The sequence below is a fragment of the Staurois parvus genome, unplaced genomic scaffold, assembly GCF_062004578.1.
Source record: "Staurois parvus isolate SC_StPar_1 unplaced genomic scaffold, SC_StPar_1.0 ptg000205l, whole genome shotgun sequence".
Classification (NCBI taxonomy): domain Eukaryota; kingdom Metazoa; phylum Chordata; class Amphibia; order Anura; family Ranidae; genus Staurois; species Staurois parvus.
In genome coordinates, this window is record NW_028318001.1 from 985 (window position 1) to 19,726 (window position 18,742).

General features: G+C 39.2%; 1 protein-coding gene across 1 annotated transcript in view; it reads left to right on the plus strand.

Moving 5' to 3' along the window:
* Positions 1 to 230: 230 nt before the first annotated feature.
* SPIDR (scaffold protein involved in DNA repair) overlaps positions 231 to 18,742 on the plus strand; it is a 770,885-nt gene continuing 752,373 nt past the window's right edge. Inside the window, exons 1-2 of the mRNA XM_089678484.1 lie at positions 231 to 261; positions 650 to 819. Of these exons, the coding sequence (XP_089534610.1) occupies positions 231 to 261; positions 650 to 819 (201 nt within the window). The remainder of the gene's footprint in view (positions 262 to 649; positions 820 to 18,742) is intronic.

Genomic DNA, 18,742 nt, shown 5'->3' on the forward strand with positions numbered 1-18,742 from the left:
AGGCTAAACCTACTCTCAATCCCATTCTAAGCCTAGTCTAACTATCCCTGTTAAAAAAAGCCTCTCCGGTCTGGTCACATGATCTCTCCAGCGGAAGTTTCAGTGTAGAGGAGATATCGCTGGCAACAGCTCCAAATGCCTGGGAGATGACATCACCCATAGGCTTACTATGTAGCATTCATTGTTGGCTTCTCCTCCCCTACTTTGAAGCCGCTGCTGACAAGCTAATCATGGGACCGGACCAGAGCGGCTTCAGTATAGGTAAGTATACAGATCTTTTCTTTACAGGGTTAGATAGAATAGGCTTAGAAAGAGGGTGGGAGTAGGTTTTTCCTTAGTAAGACTGACTGATCTTCCACTTTCTGTAAAAAAACACCCCACTACAGAATGACTCCAGAAATCATCACAAAGAACTCTTTTGTTTTTTTATTGTTGTGCAGCACTTTTTGTATTATTGATACTCTTTATTGAAATACACATTTTGACTTTAATATCACTTTAATAGTGATAAAATACTATTTTTATTATGTGGCAGAATAGACCCTGAACTAAATAAGACTGGAACACAAACATTTACAGATAGAAATGATGAGCCTGTTACAATATCAGTCTGTTAATTTTACAATTTACTTTTATGTGCTTTGTGCAGTTGCTGCTGATGCAATTACAATTACTGACTTTCAAGATGATCGTGATTTAGAGTGTTTCGATAAGGATAATGTGTCTGAAAATGCTGAAAGCATTGCACAAATCTCAGACTCTGAATCTTCAACCTGTGATCTTTTTGCATCTCAGCAGTGTGAGCCAGAACCTTCCAAAGTAAGTTCACTTTCAGTAAAATGTATCTGATAGTTTAACACTAGATTTCTTAACAAACTGCTGTGATTGAGATAGTTTGTGATGAAAAACAATAGATTAGACAGGTGTACCTGTGTATTGCATCCTCAATAAATCCCCAAGTTATTTATTACAGGTACTTTTATAGTGCTGTCAGTTTACACAGCGCTTTACATATATATTAACATATTTAACATATATTAACATTCACATCAGTCCCTACCCTCAAGGAGCGTACAATCTAAGGTCCCTAGCTCACATTCATACATACACATTCCAACCTCCAATTTAGCAGGAGCCAATTAACCTATCAGCATGTTTTTGGAGCGTGGGAGGAAACCAGAGTACCTAAAGGGAAACCTACGCAGGCACAGGAAGAACATGCAGACCAGTCTCAAGTAGTGCCATGGTTGGAATTCAAACCAACGACCCTTGTGCTCCTAGGTGAAATTGCTAACCACTTAGCCAAAGTTATTGAACATGCATTTGTCACAGTCTTGCTATTTAGAGTATTGGTGACCTCTGACATCACTAAAGGCTTGCACATGATATTTAATGAATGCAGTTCAACAGAAAGCTGTCAGAGACTGAAGACATGCCTCAGAAGATAGTCTCATCCATCTTTGCCCCTTAGTCCCCTCCTCCTTATGAGCAAAAATATGTCTGGGCTCTTTTTTAGGGCCTTAAGAAAGTCAGTACTGTGTGCTGATTTACCCCCTTACTCCTTTGGGTTAACCTTAATCTGCGACTGCTATGTTTTAAGTCTATTTGGAAGTTTTTCTGCAGATGTGTTTTTGACCCCAATGTCTCCCAGCCTGGCTCCCCTAAGCAGGATAAGCAACAGGATGCTGGCGTTATTTATTTGCCAGAAAAGGCTCCACTCAGTCGAGCCTACTTTTTAAGTCACTTCTGTTTGGGCAGTGCTTGAGACACACTGGGAGTTGCCTTGTTTTCACCTATACATCCTATCTCTGGAGCATTTCCCACTATAACTACACTTGATCCAGCCCACCACTGAGCATTTATCAGCTGGAATGCTGTAACCTGCTCCCACTGAGGCCTCATACAGGCAATGAGAATATCAAACAAATGATTGTCCTTTTTTTTTTTTTTGTTTCTTTTGCATGCTAGTCTTACACTCACCGGCCACATTATTAGGTACACCTTGCTACCCAGTGTGATCTTCTGCTGCTGTATCCCATCTGCTTCAAGGTTTGATGTGTTGTGCATTCAGAGATGGTGTTCTGCATACCTTGGTTGTAACGAGTGGTTATTTGAGGTACTGTTGCCTTTCTATCATTCTCTGACATCAATAAGGCATTTTCGTCCACACAGCTGCTGCTCACTTTATATTTTCTCTTTTTCGGACCATTCTCTGTAAACCCTATTGATAGTTGTGCTTGTGAAAATCCCAGTAGATCAGCAGTTTTTTAAATACTCAGATCAGCCCGTCTGGCACCAACAGCCATGCCAGGTTCAAAGTCACTTAAATCCCCTTTCTTTCCCATTCTGATGCTTGTTTTGAACTTCAGCAAGTCATCTTCACCATGTCTGAATGCCTAAATGCATTGAATTGCTGCTTGGCTGATTAGCAATTTGTGTTACCTAGCAATTAAACAGGTATACCTAATAAAGTGGCCAGTGAGTGTATAGCAAAAATTAATAGGTTATGAAAATTCTCGTAAGACAGAATGCAACTTCCCACAATGATATAATGTATTCTTTCGTTTCTGACCTGGCGCAGTCATGGTCATTCGTTTTTTTACAGGCAAATACTGTACTCATTAAACAAAGACAAAAGCTCTTGAAAGCTGTGTACAGACAAATTATCAGGCGATTGCTCAGAAAGCGGTATTTTTCATCCAATTTTCTTATCGTGTGTGCATAAGAGTGTGCAATGTAATGTAACCTGTATAAACTACGGTGGCTGTGTAAGGCTGAATGCAAAGATCCTTGGCATATACTTGCATTAAAACAAAAGGCTGTCCATTGTAGTATTTGCAGCTTTGAAGGTAGATCTGTTTTATTTCAGTCCTAAACTGTTAAATATTAGACAATATTAGTGCAATTCGTTATGATTCGGTTTTTGGATGAAAATGTCATTTTCAGAGATTCAGATGTATACGAATTTCTGAATGGACATTGTAACGAATGTTAACAAATTGGAAAAGAGTTATAATTAACAAATGCATTCCTTTCTTTCTAATGATGTTACATGATGCGATAGTAGTTAAGGCCCATAGAGAACTAAGTTACATTTTTTAATTTGTTTGATAATTTGGATACGGATAGCAAATGGACTTGAATTTTGTTCCATTTGTTAATTTGTATGCACGACACCAATTGATATTGTCCAAGCACCTCATGCCATTTCTCTTGGTGGATTGGACTAGCCTCTGAAAATATCATATCCTTCCGATTCAAATTAGTTCAGTTCAATAATATATCGAATATATAGCAATCTGCTGGAAAAACTTCAACATTTTTCGAATCCATCTGGACCAACAAATATACAAAACAAATGCTGGAGATATGAAAATGAATTCCGAAAATGAATCGTCTCAACAAAATGAATATGATGAAATGAAATTCTTCAATGAACAAATGCATCCGAAATTAAACAAAATTTTCTGGTGTACTCATGTCTGTTAAATATTTTTTATTGCTAGCTCTTTACCCATTAACTCCTATGTCCAGGTCTAGTTTGCAAGTTACATCTTGTGTGTACCAAAGTCATCTGTCTTCTGTCGTTTACCCACCCCTCATCTCCTCCCATCCATTCACAGAATGCCTTTTCTGTGAAAAGAACATATTTTGTGAATGGATAAGGGTAAAAAAGGGGAGACTGAATGGCACAACCTCCATACTGTACTATATTTGGAATGCTTGATCACTGCACCAGATGAAGAGAGCTGTGTTTAAAGCAAAGCTTCACCAAAAAGGGAAAGTTCTGCTTTAAGGCCTCCTCTTCACAAAATAGCACTTTTTTTGTGGGGGGTGTACCTGATTGACAGTTACCTGTTCGCACTGTCTAGGTGATTGGAAGTGGAAGTACGTCTCCCCCCCCCTCCTCACAGTCTTCTCGGACATGTGACAGATCCCAGAAGACTGTGGGACTATTCACAATGCGCTGCATGGCTTGTGCATGTGCAATGGGCACCCACCTGTTAAGCTGCAAGCTGTCACAGCCAGGTGCCCAGAGTTGAGATGCCAGTGCTGGAGACAGAAGACTTAGAGAAAGAACTGCTCTGGTGAGCACACCTATGAATACTGGGACAGGTGAATGGCTGTTTATTAAAAAGTCAGGAGCTACAGTTTTTGTTTAAGAAACACAAAAATTACTGGAGCTCCTCTTTACTCCGGACCTAGCATACTGTTTATTAGACGTAACTTAATTCACTTGTGGTCTTTCAAAAAAAAAAAAAAAAAAAAAATTGTGTAACAATATAATGTTTTTTTTTAGAGGGCCTGGTATGCATCATTATGGACACATTATGCTACAAACACTATGGAGTTAGTGTACTCTTCATTAGAGGTCACTATGTTTGCTTTTGGTTTTTGTGAAGAGAACATAACTATGCCTGCCCTTTCTTCCCAACTGCTTCATTCATAGAAGCCATATTACACCTTTTATGAATGAAACCAAATCTATGAATGGAGGATGGGAGAATGATTGAAAGATCTGCCCCCTCCTTTTATAGATCATGTTTTGTTCACAGAAGCTGTAGTACGGCTTCTATGAATGGAGGAGGGGGCGAAGAGGATGGGCATAGTTGGGCTCTCTTGATGGGAGCCTGTGATGCTCCCTTAGTTCTATTAACCCCCCACCAGAAAATTACTGCAGCAAGGATGCATGGACAGAGGAGGATGTCACCTAAAAGAGGCATCAGCAAAAGGGACACTTCCTACTAACTGCAAGTTATGTCCCTGGTGCTGATTTTTCTGATTTTTATTTTGGCTTTAGCATACAGTATATTCTTTCTGTGGGCACAGGCCCCTATTTGTGTTGACATATCACTTTTTCACATCAATTACTATACACACTATACTTCCTTACAGCTGCAGTTTCAAATACTGTAGTGGAGAGAAAACTCCAAAGGAATTTTTGTTTGTCTGACATCTTAAAAAAAAATTCTAATAAGTTCCTGCTCCAGATAAGCCCAGCTCCTGCCTATATAGTCTAGTCATTCTTTTCTGCAGATATATGGTGCCTTGTTTTAACAGCTGCGCCACCAATCACCTATTAGGAGAGTGCTGTTCCTGCACACAGGTGAATCAAAGGCCTTTGGATGTCTTTTGTATGTGGTACCCACAACACAAGTCTTATTCAGCTATAGTCATTTGTCTCTATGGGGTTGATTTACTAAATCTAGAGAGTGCAAAATCTGGTGCAGCTGTGCATGGTAACCAATCAGCTTCTAACTACAGCTTGTTAAGCTTTGACTAAAAACATGGAAGCTGGTTGATTTTCTATGCAGAGCTGCACCAGATTTTGTCCTCTCCAGTTTTAGTAAATCAACCCCAATGTGTCTGCTTCTGTGGCAGGACTTTCGTTTCTAGTACTAATATATTCTTTGGGGTTTCATTGTATATATCTACCACCATTTCAAACCTTGCTCAGCACATTTGTTTCATTGAGGCTAAACGTTTGCTATGGGTATGTTGCTTTTGGAATATGTACTCATCTACATATACAATTAGAGCTGTATAACTTCTTAAATTTAGTCCAAGGCTGGTAGGTGCCAAATCCTTTACAGGGTTGTGGAAATTTTTGAAAAAACTACTTGTCCAGGGACTAAATCAGTGTCCCAATCTACTTGTCCCTCATGAGAATTTACTTGTCCTGTTAAAAAAAAATACATTTAACTAAAACCATATTTAAATCTGCTTTAAGTAATGTCTGGGGCTTTTAAAAAACAAAAAGAGCTTTATGGCGACTTAAACGTTTAATATTCGTAACATTGCTATTTATCTCCTCCCCTCCCTGCCTGTCTCCAGCCCTGCCCCCAGGGACTAGCAGGGAAGGGAGACACCTTACAGTGTAATGAGCACCGATTGGGTGTCCGTCAGGAAAGGGGAGTGTCTGACTTATCCTTTATCCCTTTTCGCTGACAGAGCCATTTTTCTTTCTTGCACACATTTAAAAAATATTTTTTGAAATCAGAGACCCTAGATAATAAAATAGCAGTAGCTCAAAATTTTTATGTCACATGATATCACAAAAGTCTAGGAAATGCAAAATTAGATAAAAATACGTTTAAGTTAATTTTAGGGCACAAAAAGCAATAAATGATCCACTTTTTTTCTGAAATATAAAAGAAGAGGTTGCTTTGAGTAGATTGATATCCAACATGTCAAACCTTAAATTTGCGAGCACACATGAGATGGCAACAAACTTTAGTACCCTATATTTTCTATAGGTGACGCCTTTAAAGTCCCTTATAGGTCATCAGCTTAGCGTTATGGAGGAAGTCTGGTGCTAGAATTAATGGTCTCATTCTGGCGTGTGCGGGAATATGTAACATGTATCACAAGCGCCATTTTCATACGTAGACGCCCCAGTGCGTGCTTTTATGTTGATACGTGCGTACATGTGTGTGGGGGGCCTTGAAACATTTTGGGGGGGGGGTTATATGCTTGGGTGTAACTTATTAATTTTTTAAAAACAAAAAAAATATTTTTTTTACTTAACTTTTTTTTTTTTTTTTTATCACATAGGTGACAAAAAGCCCCCTGTGTGATGATTTTTGGTGACAGGTTCTCTTTTTTGAGACATCCGGGGACTAAAAGACCCTGTATGTCTCCCCTGTACTACACTGAATATAATGCAGTGCACATCGCACTGCGTTACATTCTTTCCTGGCCTTGATGGCTGGGAATCTGTCAACAGAGACCTGGAAGTGACGTCACGTCACTTCTGGGTCAGGACAAGAAGGGGAGGAAAGCGGATTTGTCCGCTCCCCTCCCTCCTCTGTACCCGCTGGCTGCCCCCAAACTGGTCCTGGGCCCGCAGATGGGCAAGCGGAGCCCAGGACATATAGCAGGTAGGGGGGCGGAGGCTGGAACTGGGGGCTGTGTGGAAGCAATTGGCGGCAGCGCTGCCACCCAAATGCTTCCACCTGACAGGTGAGCCCTGCTGCTTGCCCCGCAGCAGGGCTAAAGGGTAAAAAAAAACTACCTGCCCGGCTCCTGGAACTACATGTCCCGGGCGTCGGGCGATATAAATTGAGCATCCTGCTTTATTTATGGCATGGTAATTTTCATGTCTCTTGTCTTTGGTCTACCATACGATTGAAAGGTTACATATTTTCTAAGGATAGAAAAAGTCACAGGTCCATTCAGCTATATGTGTGTGATTTTGGTTTTTTTTTTTTCACTGCCATGTAGCTGACATTTTGTCCAGGTCTTTCTGTAGTGATGCTATATCCTGTGCCAAAGTTATCTTGCTAAATTTGGTATCATCCGCAAACACTGAATTTGAGCTCATGATTCCAACCTCTATATCATTAATAAACAAATTGAACAGCATTGGCCCCAAGACAGAACCCTGCGCACACCGCTCACTATTTTAGACCATTTACAGAATAAGACTTTTATCACTATTCTTTGGACCTGTTCATATAACTAGTTTCCTATCCATGTACGTACAATTTCATCAAGCCTAAGACCTTATTTTATACATTGATCAGTCATAACATTATGACCACCCATCTAATATTGAGTAGGTCTTCCTTTTGCTGCCAAAACAGCCTTGACCTTTTGTGGCATGGACTGCACAAGACCTCTGAAGGTATGCGGTGGTATCTGGCACTAAGCCATTATTAGCAGATCCTTTAAGTCCTGCAAGGTGGGGCCTCCAAGGATCAGTCTCTTTTTTCCAGCACATACCACAGATGCTCAATTGGATGTAGATCTGGAAAATTTGGAGGCCAAGTCAACACTTGAAACTGGTGTTCCTTAATCCATTTTTTAACCATTTTTGCAAAGTATCAGGACCCATTTTCCTGCTGAAAGAGGCCAATGCCATCAAGGAGTGCCATTCCCATGTGCTTGGTAAGCAACAGTGCTTGGGTAGGTAGTGTGTGTCAAAGTAACATTCACATGAATAGCAGGACCCAAGGTTTCCCGGCAGAACATTGCCCAAAGCACCACATTGCCTCTGCTGGCTTGCCTTCTTCCCATAGTGCATCCTGCTGCCATTTCTTCCCCAGGTAAGTGATACACACACACTTGGCTAGCCATATGAATTAAAAGCAAACATGATTCATCAACCCAGGCCACCTTCTTTCATTGCTCTTAGGTCCAGCTCTGATGCTCACATGCCCAATGTAGGCACTTTTGGCTGTGGATTGGGATCAGCATGGGCACCCTGACTGTTCTGCTTCTATGCAGCTCCATATGCAACAAACTGTGATACCCAGTTTTTTCTGACCTTTTCTATTGAAAATTTTTATTTGCTGTCTAATACACTGATTAAAAATGTTCATTTAATTTTTTTTGAGCAGAGAATAGAATCAAGTCAATTAAACTCCTGGGTTATTGATCTGGTCAGTTAAGTAGCAGAGGGGGTTGTTAATCTGTTTCAGTTGCTTTGGTGTTTATGTAATGAACAATAGGTGCACTAGATGGGCAACAATGAGACGACCCCCCCAAACAGGAATGGTTTTATAGGTGGAGGCCACTGACATTTTTTTCCCCTACTCCCTATTTTCTGACTGTTTGTCGCTAGTTTTGGCTAGGGTCAGTGTCACTACTGGTAGCATGAGGCAATACCTGGACTCTACAGGCAGTTCCTCTAGGAGAGCTGGACAGGGTTGTCGAAGGTCCTTGACCCATCAGCAGGACCGATATCTACTTCTTTGTGCAAGGAGGAACAGGAGAAGCACTGCCAGAGCCCTACAAAATGACCTCCAGCAGGCCACTGGTGTGAATGCTTCTGACCAAACAATCAGAAACAGACTTCATAAGGGGGGTGGCCTGAGGACCCGTTGTCCTCGATTGGCATTTGCCATCGAACACCAGAATTAGCAGGTCTGCAACCGATGCCCTGTGCTTTTCACAGATGAGAACAGGTTCACCCTGAGCACATGTAACAGACGTGAAAAGGTCTGGAGAAGCCACAGAGAACGTTATGCTGCCTGTAGCATCGTTCAGCATGACCATTTTGGTGGTGGGTCAATGATGTCTGGGGAGGCATATCCATGGGGGGACACAAAGACCTCTACAGGCTAGACAATGGCACCCTGACTGTCATTAGGTATTGGGATGAAATCCTTGGACCCATTGTCAGACCCTACGCTGTTGTAGTGAGTCCTGGGTTCCTCCTGGTTCACGACAATACTCGTGGTGAGAGTATGCAGGCAGTTCCTGGAGGATGAAGGAATTGATACCATTGAATGGCTCCCACACTCGCCTGACCTAAATCCAATAGAGCACCTCTGGGATATTGTGTTTTGGTCCATCTGACGCTGTAAGGTTGCACCTCAGACTGACCAGGAGGTCAGTGATGCCCTGGTCCTGATCTGGGAAGAAATACCCCAGGACACCATCTGTCATTTCATTAGGAGCATGCCCCAATGTTGTCAGGCATTCATACAAGCATGTGGGGGCCATACAAACTACTAAGTACCATTTTGAGTTGTTGCAATGAAATTTCAGCAAAATGGACTAGCTTGCTGCATCATTTTTTCACTTTAATTTTCGGGGTGTCTTTGAATTCAGTCCTCTATAGGTTGATAATTTTCATTCCCATCAAATGATGGGGCATCCTTACTTTCTTAACACATTACCCAGTCCATATCAGTATAGATATCCAGCATGATATTTTTCCCCATTGAGATCTGATGTGTTTTTTAAAGTGTTCCTTTAATTCTTTTGAGCAGTGTATCCCACCCATTTTCAAGTGCCATTGTAATGAGATAATTAATGTTGGCCAATTTACCTGTGTTAATAATGTTATGACTGAATAGTGTAGATGAAACCTTTTGAGGTACAGAATCAAATACCTTTGCAAAAAATATATAAAATATGTCCACTGGACTTTTATCATATAATTTCTCACTTTTTTAAAGATATAATTTATTGATTTTCTTCTAAAGGTTGTATTGTGGTGCAGTGTCAAAGTAACCTAAAGTGTGAGGTTAGGTAGTACCCACAACCCTATCCAATATGCAGTGCTTGGATTTTGATAAAATGACAGCAGAGGGCAGCCAAGTTACATTGTTATCTTTATGAGTTGTATTTGTTTCTCAAAGCAGTAGAACTCCATATATTTTTTTCTCTTTGCACAGTCTGATTTAAAGTATATTTAATGCAAACTGTTGTTTAATTTTAGATAAGAGTGGGAAATTTTTGTCAGGTTTTTATTGCTGTCTTGGTCCATTGAGGAAAATCTTCTATATTTATCCTTGTAAGCTTTGCCACCAACAAGAACGTTATAGGAAAACCAAAAATTTAGAGTTGTCACTAAAACTAAAGGGGAATCTACTAAAGAGGATGCCTGTTCCATTGACAGCTGTCTAAGGCTTTGTTCACATCTCTCTGTTTCCACTGTGAAGCATTTTTCCTTTTTTTTTTTTTTTTTTTTTTTTTTTTTTAATTTTTAACCACTTCAAGTCCGGACACTTTTACCCCCTTCCTGTCCAAGCCAATTTTCAGCTTTCAGCGCTATCAGACTTTGAAAGACAATTGCGCATTCATGCAACACTGTACCCATATGAATTTTTTAGCAATTGGTTTTTTTTTGCTATATAAATGAAAAAGTCCACAAATTTTGAAAAAAAAAGGTGTTTTTCTTATAACATTTTGCAAATAAATAGTCTTTCTTCATAAATCTTGGCCAAAATGTATTCAGTTTTTTCTTTTTAGTAAAAAAAATAACCCAAATTAGTTTATAACCAAAAATTATAATTTTTTTAAATTTTTTTTTTTTTTATTTTTTTTTTATTTTTTTATATATATACTGTCACCCTAGCAGTACAGTGTCACCATAGTAACACTACTACTTGTGGGGGGGGGTGAAGATTTTTTTTTTTTTTACACTGATTGCTTCTACACCCATAAAGGCTGTAAAAGCAATCATTTCTCCTTTTCTCTTGCAGCCATTGAGAAATACTGTGTGAGCTGTCATTGGTCACAGCTTGTCACATGGTACAAGGCTCTTGTGCATAGCCTTGTACCCTGTGACCTCTGTGATCATTTACAGATTTCACACGTAGTAAGTAATGATGTCAGAAGTGACATCTTGCTTACTATTCATGTGATCACTGATTGGCCAATCAGTGATCACATGATCGGGACCTCACACAGAGGTCCCGTACAACGATCGGTGATCCACTGTGTCCGGAGGACACAGCGGGCACCGGATCGTGGTGCGGTGCGCTCCCAGGGAGCATGCACAAGTAGGGAGGCCGTTTATAAACGGCCACCCGCCCCTGCACTGCTCCCGTCCGGCCGTTTATATACAGACGGGAAGTGGTTAAGACAAGTGTGTTTTCATGCATTGTGTATTATTGGTTGTAGCTGATAAGGATGATTTTCCTGTAGTGACATCATGAGGACATATACTAACTTTTTGTGTCTGGAGTTGAAGAAGCATGGCTAGTTTACAGCTGCTGCAGCAACTGTCATAGTGTTCATTGTGGCTGACCTCATGGCAGGTGAATTATAGTTGAGAACATGGCAGATATCCATGGAAGTGCTTGTAACCATAGCATGACAAACTGCCAGGTGCTTAGCTAAGTAAAAATGCATAAAACAATATATTTTTTATACACTTACATAGACTTAAATTGGCCCGAAAATTCATATAAACACATCTTATATCTGATGTGCCTCACTTTTACTAAAGCAGCACTATGCAGCAAGCAAATGAGAATGGCCCCATGGGCCCCAATGTGATTTATGCATTCCAGAATGTACATAAAAACACAAAGGTGTGAATCAGGCCTAAGAGGGCATTTACCCATATTTTGGAAGTTATCCTATAATTTCTTGTGTCTCTAGAAAGTAAAAGAAAGTCTCCTTAATTAGACACGGGCAGTGTTTTTTTTCCTTTCTTTTTTTAAATGTCTGGTTTTTGCTGTTCCCTAATTTAAGCTGTGGCTGCCGTTGGCATGCAACACCCGGGTGTTTTGAATGCCATGTCCCCAGCTGCGTGCTGGATCTTTACCTGTGTAGCTGCAGTTGTGTTTCTGCATGAAGGCAAAGACTGGTTGCACCACCCACTAGATAGGTAAGCATTTGTAATGTTAATAAAACTCCAATTCCTGTGTTTCATCTGTGTCACTGATGCCAGTCTAACTTGAGAGACCAAGGGAAATGTTCCAGATTAACACAATAATATTCTTTTATCTACCCATACAGATAAATCACGTACCTCAACAGATAGGCCTGAGAAATATGTGAAGTCAAAGTAATTGAAAACATTTAAATTAGTTATTCTGCTAGTGTTCAATTTACAGGTTGTTTGCATTTCTGTTTACCGAGAAAGAAAATGTGATACTTTTGATAAGAAGCGTCTTCTTTGTCTGGGCTGCCTAGCATAGCTTTTTGAAGTGTAGACAATGTTGTTATTTTTTTTTTTTTCCTTTTTACAAAATAAAAAGGCATAAGGTCTCATGCACACTGGGCATTTGCCCTGCTCCTCAGAATGCCTTTTCTCTTGGCAGGAGAAAAGCCGCTTAAAATATGCTTCCACAGCCGCTTTTTACAACTGTGTTTGCGTGCTCATTTATTCCATTGGCCGGAATATTACTTTATTATTAGGTACGCTTGCAGGTGCTTAGTCGTGTCTCTGCGTTTTTTTTTCCTGCTCAAATGCTCCTCTGCTGAACATGCAGCATAGATCTAAATTATCCTCTTCTAATATGTCTGTAAACACCTATGTGTGTATTGACACATAGGCTAACATAGAGGAGCATTTAGAGGTTGAAAAGGAAAAAAAACATCAATTTCTTGTAAAAGCAGCATTTTTTTTATGTCCGGTGTGCATGAGGCCTAAAGGTTAGAATAACAAGTTTGTTGTTTTATGAGTAACATCCATCAAAGATGTATCACTTTATTGAAAGGGTTAAGATGAAGGCTTACAGTGAGGTTTCATTTAACTGTAAACCTCAGTGTTACATTTACATGCAGCATCAGTTGGTTGCAGAGGTCATAGTTGTATTTTCATGACAGACAGGAGCATGTGCAGGTACGTGTGGGGTGCACATGCACAGTTGAGATGTGTTTTTAGCCCCTCCTAAGTTACAAAAGAAAAGCAGGTGAGGGTGTTTCCATGCCCCAGTTGTGATGCTTCGTTTCATGCCCAGGGCAAAAAAATACCGAACATGTTGTAATACTGCCTTGCTAAAACAGGTAGCGAGGAGATGTCACATCGCCGCCTCACCACCTGTGAATCGGAAAGAGTTTTGAATGTGGACCGCTGTTCAGAGGAGCTGAAGATTTAGACACACATCTAAAGCTACCCTTTAGAGGTTATTTCTAAAAAAAAAAAAAAAAAAAAAATGTATTTATTTAGTTACCCAAAATTCTAAGTGCCATTGTCCTGGTAAACATTCTATTCTATTCTATTTAGCTATTGTCATCGGCTAGAAGGCTTCCTAGTCAAACCAACCTGCATGAATACTTATAAAATTAGATGCCAATGACTGAACTGGTTTTGTGGTGGAGGTTTTGAGCTATTTTGCATAGTATGACTAGGGTATTATAACAAATTGGCCCTAGTATGTGTATGTATGAATGTATGTTAGGGACCTTAGATTGTACGCCTCTTGAGGGTTAGGGACTGATGTGAATGTACAATATATATGTAAAGCGCTGTGTAAATTGACAGTGCTATATAAGTACCTGTAATAATAAGTGGTCATCAGTTTTTCTATTATTTTTGCTGAGAGAGGCATCTTAACATCTGTGGTATTTCTTTAACCACTTGAGCTCCTGAGGATTTACCACCCTTAATGACCAGGCCTTTTTTTGCTGTTTGGCGCTGCACTAATTCAAATGATAATTGCGCGGTCATGCAATGCTGTACCCAAACGAAATTTACGTCCTTTTTTTCACACAAATAGAGCTTTCTTTTGGTGGTATTTTATCACCTGTGCACTTTTTATTTTTTGCGCTATAAACAAAAAAAAACACGAAAATTTTGAAAAAAAACAATATGTTCTATTTTCAGCTATAAAAAATATATTGTAAACTCAAAGTTAGTCATAAATTTAAGCCAAAATGTATTCTGCTACATGTTTTTGGTAAAAAAAAATCCCAATAAGTGTATATTGATTGCTTTGTGTGAAAGTTATAGCGTCTACAAACTATGGTATAGATACTGTAATTTATGCCTTTTTTTTGCTATACAGCGCTGCACTAATTCAAATGATAATTGCGCGGTCATGCAAAGCTGTACCCAAACGAAATTTACGTCCTTTTTTTCACACAAATAGAGCTTTCTTTTGGTGGTATTTTATCACCTATGTGCTTTTTATTTTTTGCGCTATAAACAAACAAAACACGAACATTTTGAAAAAAACCAATATTTTCTACTTTCAGCTATAAAAAATATATCGTAAACTCAAAGTTAGTCATAAATTTAAGCCAAAATGTATTCTGCTACATGTTTTTGGTAAAACAAAATCCCAATAAGTGTATATTGATTGCTTTGTGTGAAAGTTATAGCGTCTACAATCTATGGTATAGATAATTTGAAATTTACACAGCTCTTACTTTCTGACCGCCCATCACATCTCTTGAGGTGCTAAAATACCAGGATAGAACAAACACCCCCAAATGACTCCTTTTCGGAAAGTAGACACCCTAAGCTATCTGCTGAGAGACATATTTTGTCCATGGAAGATTTATTTTTTTTCCACAAGTTTCTGGAAAATTACAAAAACTTTTTTTTTTACACAAAGTTGTCATTTAAATGATTTATTTCTTGCACAAGCCATGGGTATATGTGGAATTACACCCCAAAATACATTCTTCTACTTCTACCGAGTATGTTTACCACACGTGTGACAATTTTTGGGAGCCTAGCCACATACAGGAGCCTGAAATCCAATGACCACTTTGAAAGCCTGAAGGTGCGTAACTTCTTCATTTCACTTCCCTACTACCTATCACAGTTTTGGAGGCCCTGAAATGCCAGGATAGCACCAAACCCCCCCAAATGACCCCTTTTTGGAAAGTAGACACTCCAGGGAATTTAAAAAGAGGCATGGTAAGTATTTTGCAAATCTCATTTTTTCTCCCAAGGTTTTGAAATATAAAAAAGAAAAGAAAAAATATGTTTTTATTTTCTTTCTTCATTTTCCAAAAACTTGTGGCAACAAATGAGATCTGCAAAATACTTACCATGCTTCTTATGAAATTCCTTTGGGTGTCTACTTTCCAAAAATTGGTCATTTGGGGGGGTTTGGTGCTATTCTGGCATTCCAGGGCCTCCGAAACTGTGATAGGTAGTCAGGAAGTGTAATGAGGAAATAAAGCCTTTTAAAAGCCTTAAGGTGCTTATTGGATTTTGGGGTCCTGTACTTGGCTAGACTGCCAAAATGTCTCTCACCTGTGGTACCCCCATACTTGGGAGAAGTAGCAGATTGTATTTTGGGGAGTAATTCCACATATACATATGACTTGTGTGAGCAATAAATTATTGAAATGACAATTTTGTGTAATTTTTTTTTCTTTTTGTTCTTTTCCAAAAATGTGCGCGGATGGGCGAGGGTCCTTTTTTTTTTTTTTTTTCTGATTTATTTAATTATTTTTACACTGTCCCTTTAATTTTTTTAAATCACTTTTAATGCTATCTCAGGGATGGGGAGGGGGGGGGCATTTTCTCCCGCTGCTTGTAAAGGTAATCCTGCAGCTAATTAACCACTAGGAATGCTTTTACATGAAAGCCCATTTCCAGCTGAAAAAAATGATACCAGAATCATGCCTGCAGCTACACCCTGGTATAACTATTCAAAGTCCAGTGATGTACCAGTACGTCGCTTGTCCTTGTTGGGTGTATATGCTATGTTATTTTTTTCTTTATACAGCCTGTGGGCTGAATGAAAAAAAAAAGAGAAGAAATCTCTGCCAGAAAAAGTGTGTGGTATGCCCACCATTAGCAACCTCCCTGCATCCACCCACTTCTAATGGTGGGCACACATGAAATGTACCAACAAATATAAAATATATATGCCGAAGCATAGGGGCCATCCATCCACTGGCCACCCCAGGCCCCCATGCTTTGGCATATATTCTTTTTTTTAACTGTGGATGAAAAATCTCGTCCGACAGCACTGCACACACCTACTTATGTCTATTCTGAAAGCAAGACCCTGTTACTGTCAGAATAAACAGGTCAGTGCTGCAGTTTGACATTCCTGCAAAGAAATCAACAATGGTTAACAATAAAACATAAACTCAATAAAACAACTTTATAATTGAAATATCTCTGCAAGGAAAAGTGTGTGGTGGTATGCCCACCATTAGAAACCTCCTTGCATCCACCCACTTCTAATGGTGGGCACACATGAAATGTGGCAACAAATATAAAATATATATGCCGAAGCATAGGGGCCATCCACCCACTGGCCACCCCAGGCCCCCATGCTTCGGCATATATGCTCTTTTTTTAACTGCGGATGAAAAATCTCATCCAACAGCGCTGCCCACGCTGATTTATGTCTATTTTGAGAGCAAGTTCCTGTTGATGTCTGAATAAACAGGTCAGTGCTGCAGCTGAAAGCATTCCTGCAAACAGAAATGGTTAACAATAAAACAGTAACAATAAAACAGTATAAGTGGAACAATCACAAAAATGACAACAGAAAAAAACTATAACTATTTTTGGTTTTTACATTTTTATTTTTTTTGCGGGGATTTGTACTTTTACATTTTTTTTTTTTTTTACTTTTTTTTTTTCAAACTTTAAACATTTTTAAAACAGATGGTAGGGTCTCTCCAAATGCGATAGCCAGTTTCCTGACTACCTAACATCTTTCGAGACCCTGTGTAAATGTGCCCTGAACTGTGCCATGCTGTACCCTATACTAATAGTTCACTAGTGTATCGTAGAGGCGGAAGCAGGGCTTGACGCAGAGGCCAGGTTGGCCAGGACAGGAGGGACAACAATAGCGGCTGTCACGCCTAATTCCACAACATCTTTTTTGGGGTCTTCTTTGGGTTGGGGTACCAGGAATGGTATCGGGAAAATGTCTCTCATGCAGATGGCTAACTGCATCTGGGATGGGGGTTTGGGGTGCAGCACCTTCTGGATACAAAAGGGCCCTGTTGATCTCTAACTGGAATTTTAGGTATGATTCACTATGTCCAGTTGCTTTGTAGAGAACAAAAGCGTTATATACAGCCAATTGAAATAAATAAACTGACACTTTTATGTACCAGCGTTTGGCTTTTCGGGAAACTAAGTACGGCTTCATCATCTGGTCGCTGAAGTTCACCCCTCCCATGTTAAGGTTATAATCGTGGACACAGAGGGGCTTCTCAACAGCACCAGCTGCTGTGGCAATTTGGACGGTCGTATCTGCGTGAATGGAAGACAGGAGGTAAACATCCCGTTTGTCCTTCCACTTCACTGCAAGCAATTCTTCGTTTCTCAAGCAGGCTTTGTGAGGGAGAGAAGTAAAAAAGAATCCAAATGGATTTATGAAATGAGATGTTTAGCCCCCCATGGTCTAAACAAGGAATTTGACCTAACTTGTTTTATTACTAATTTTTAAATAGGAATAATTTTATTAGTGTTGACAGATTTTAAAGATTATAATTAGATTGTATTTATTACACACATATATTTATCACTAATGATTTTATGTATATACAATTGGATTAAAAGAATGTATTTATAAGCATTTGTAATTAAGAGATATAGTTATAATAAATTAAGATGAAGGAAATCATGGTAGAAGAGTAAAAGAATGAAAGATAAAAAAAAAAAAAAGAATATTTTGTGAATAGTTAGGTTTGAAATATGATATCTGTAATGAGGAAAAATAGATAATAATAGAATAAAGAACTGGATAAATAGTGGGTAATATATTAGTCCTATATACATATAATTGTGTGTTGTATATATGGATTTGGTTTATATTTATTTTAAGAATGATTATTATGATTTTTTTAATGAGTATATTTATTTTTATTATTATTATTTAATTTTTATACTATTTGATTTTAATGGGTACATATATCTTTCAATTTTAAATAAACTTTTTAATAAACTATTATAGACATAATTTGAATAAAATTGTTAATGTAATATATATTTTTATAAATGGAAAAGTTGTAAATGTGCCGGGATCTTGTATGTTTGTAAACAGTGACAATGAAGTCAGAGAAGGTATAGGAAACCATAGTTAAGAATATGAAATGGAACTGACGATATGTGGATACATATCAGCAGTAGGTAAGCGTACATAGACCCCAGTAAAATGGCCGTGCACATGTGGTCTACAAGAAAATGGCGCCGAATGCCTATATAAATAGAGCAGAGCGGAGTGACGTCCAATTGATTTCCCCCTGATGAAGCCACGTGACCCTGTGGCGTAACGCGTAGGGGAGGGGCTCTGATGTCACGAAGCCGTGGTGGACGAGCGGCATTTACAAGCACAGGATCTGGGCACAAGTTCTGTTGGACACTGAACAATGTGAGTGGCCATTCATTTTTTCAATAAAAGGCGTTTAAACCTTATAAAGGATAAGGCACTATTGTGGCTCTTTCTTACATGGTATCCCAACATATTGGGAGGAGGAAGTAACACCCAGGCCAACCCTATTCATCCATTGAGGCTCAGTGTGGAAAGAGAGGAATAAGGGAGACCTCTGGTGGCAGAAAAGTGGCAGTACAATCCTATTCGTGGATGGAAACAAATATATTGCATTGGAGATTACCACCTAGTCC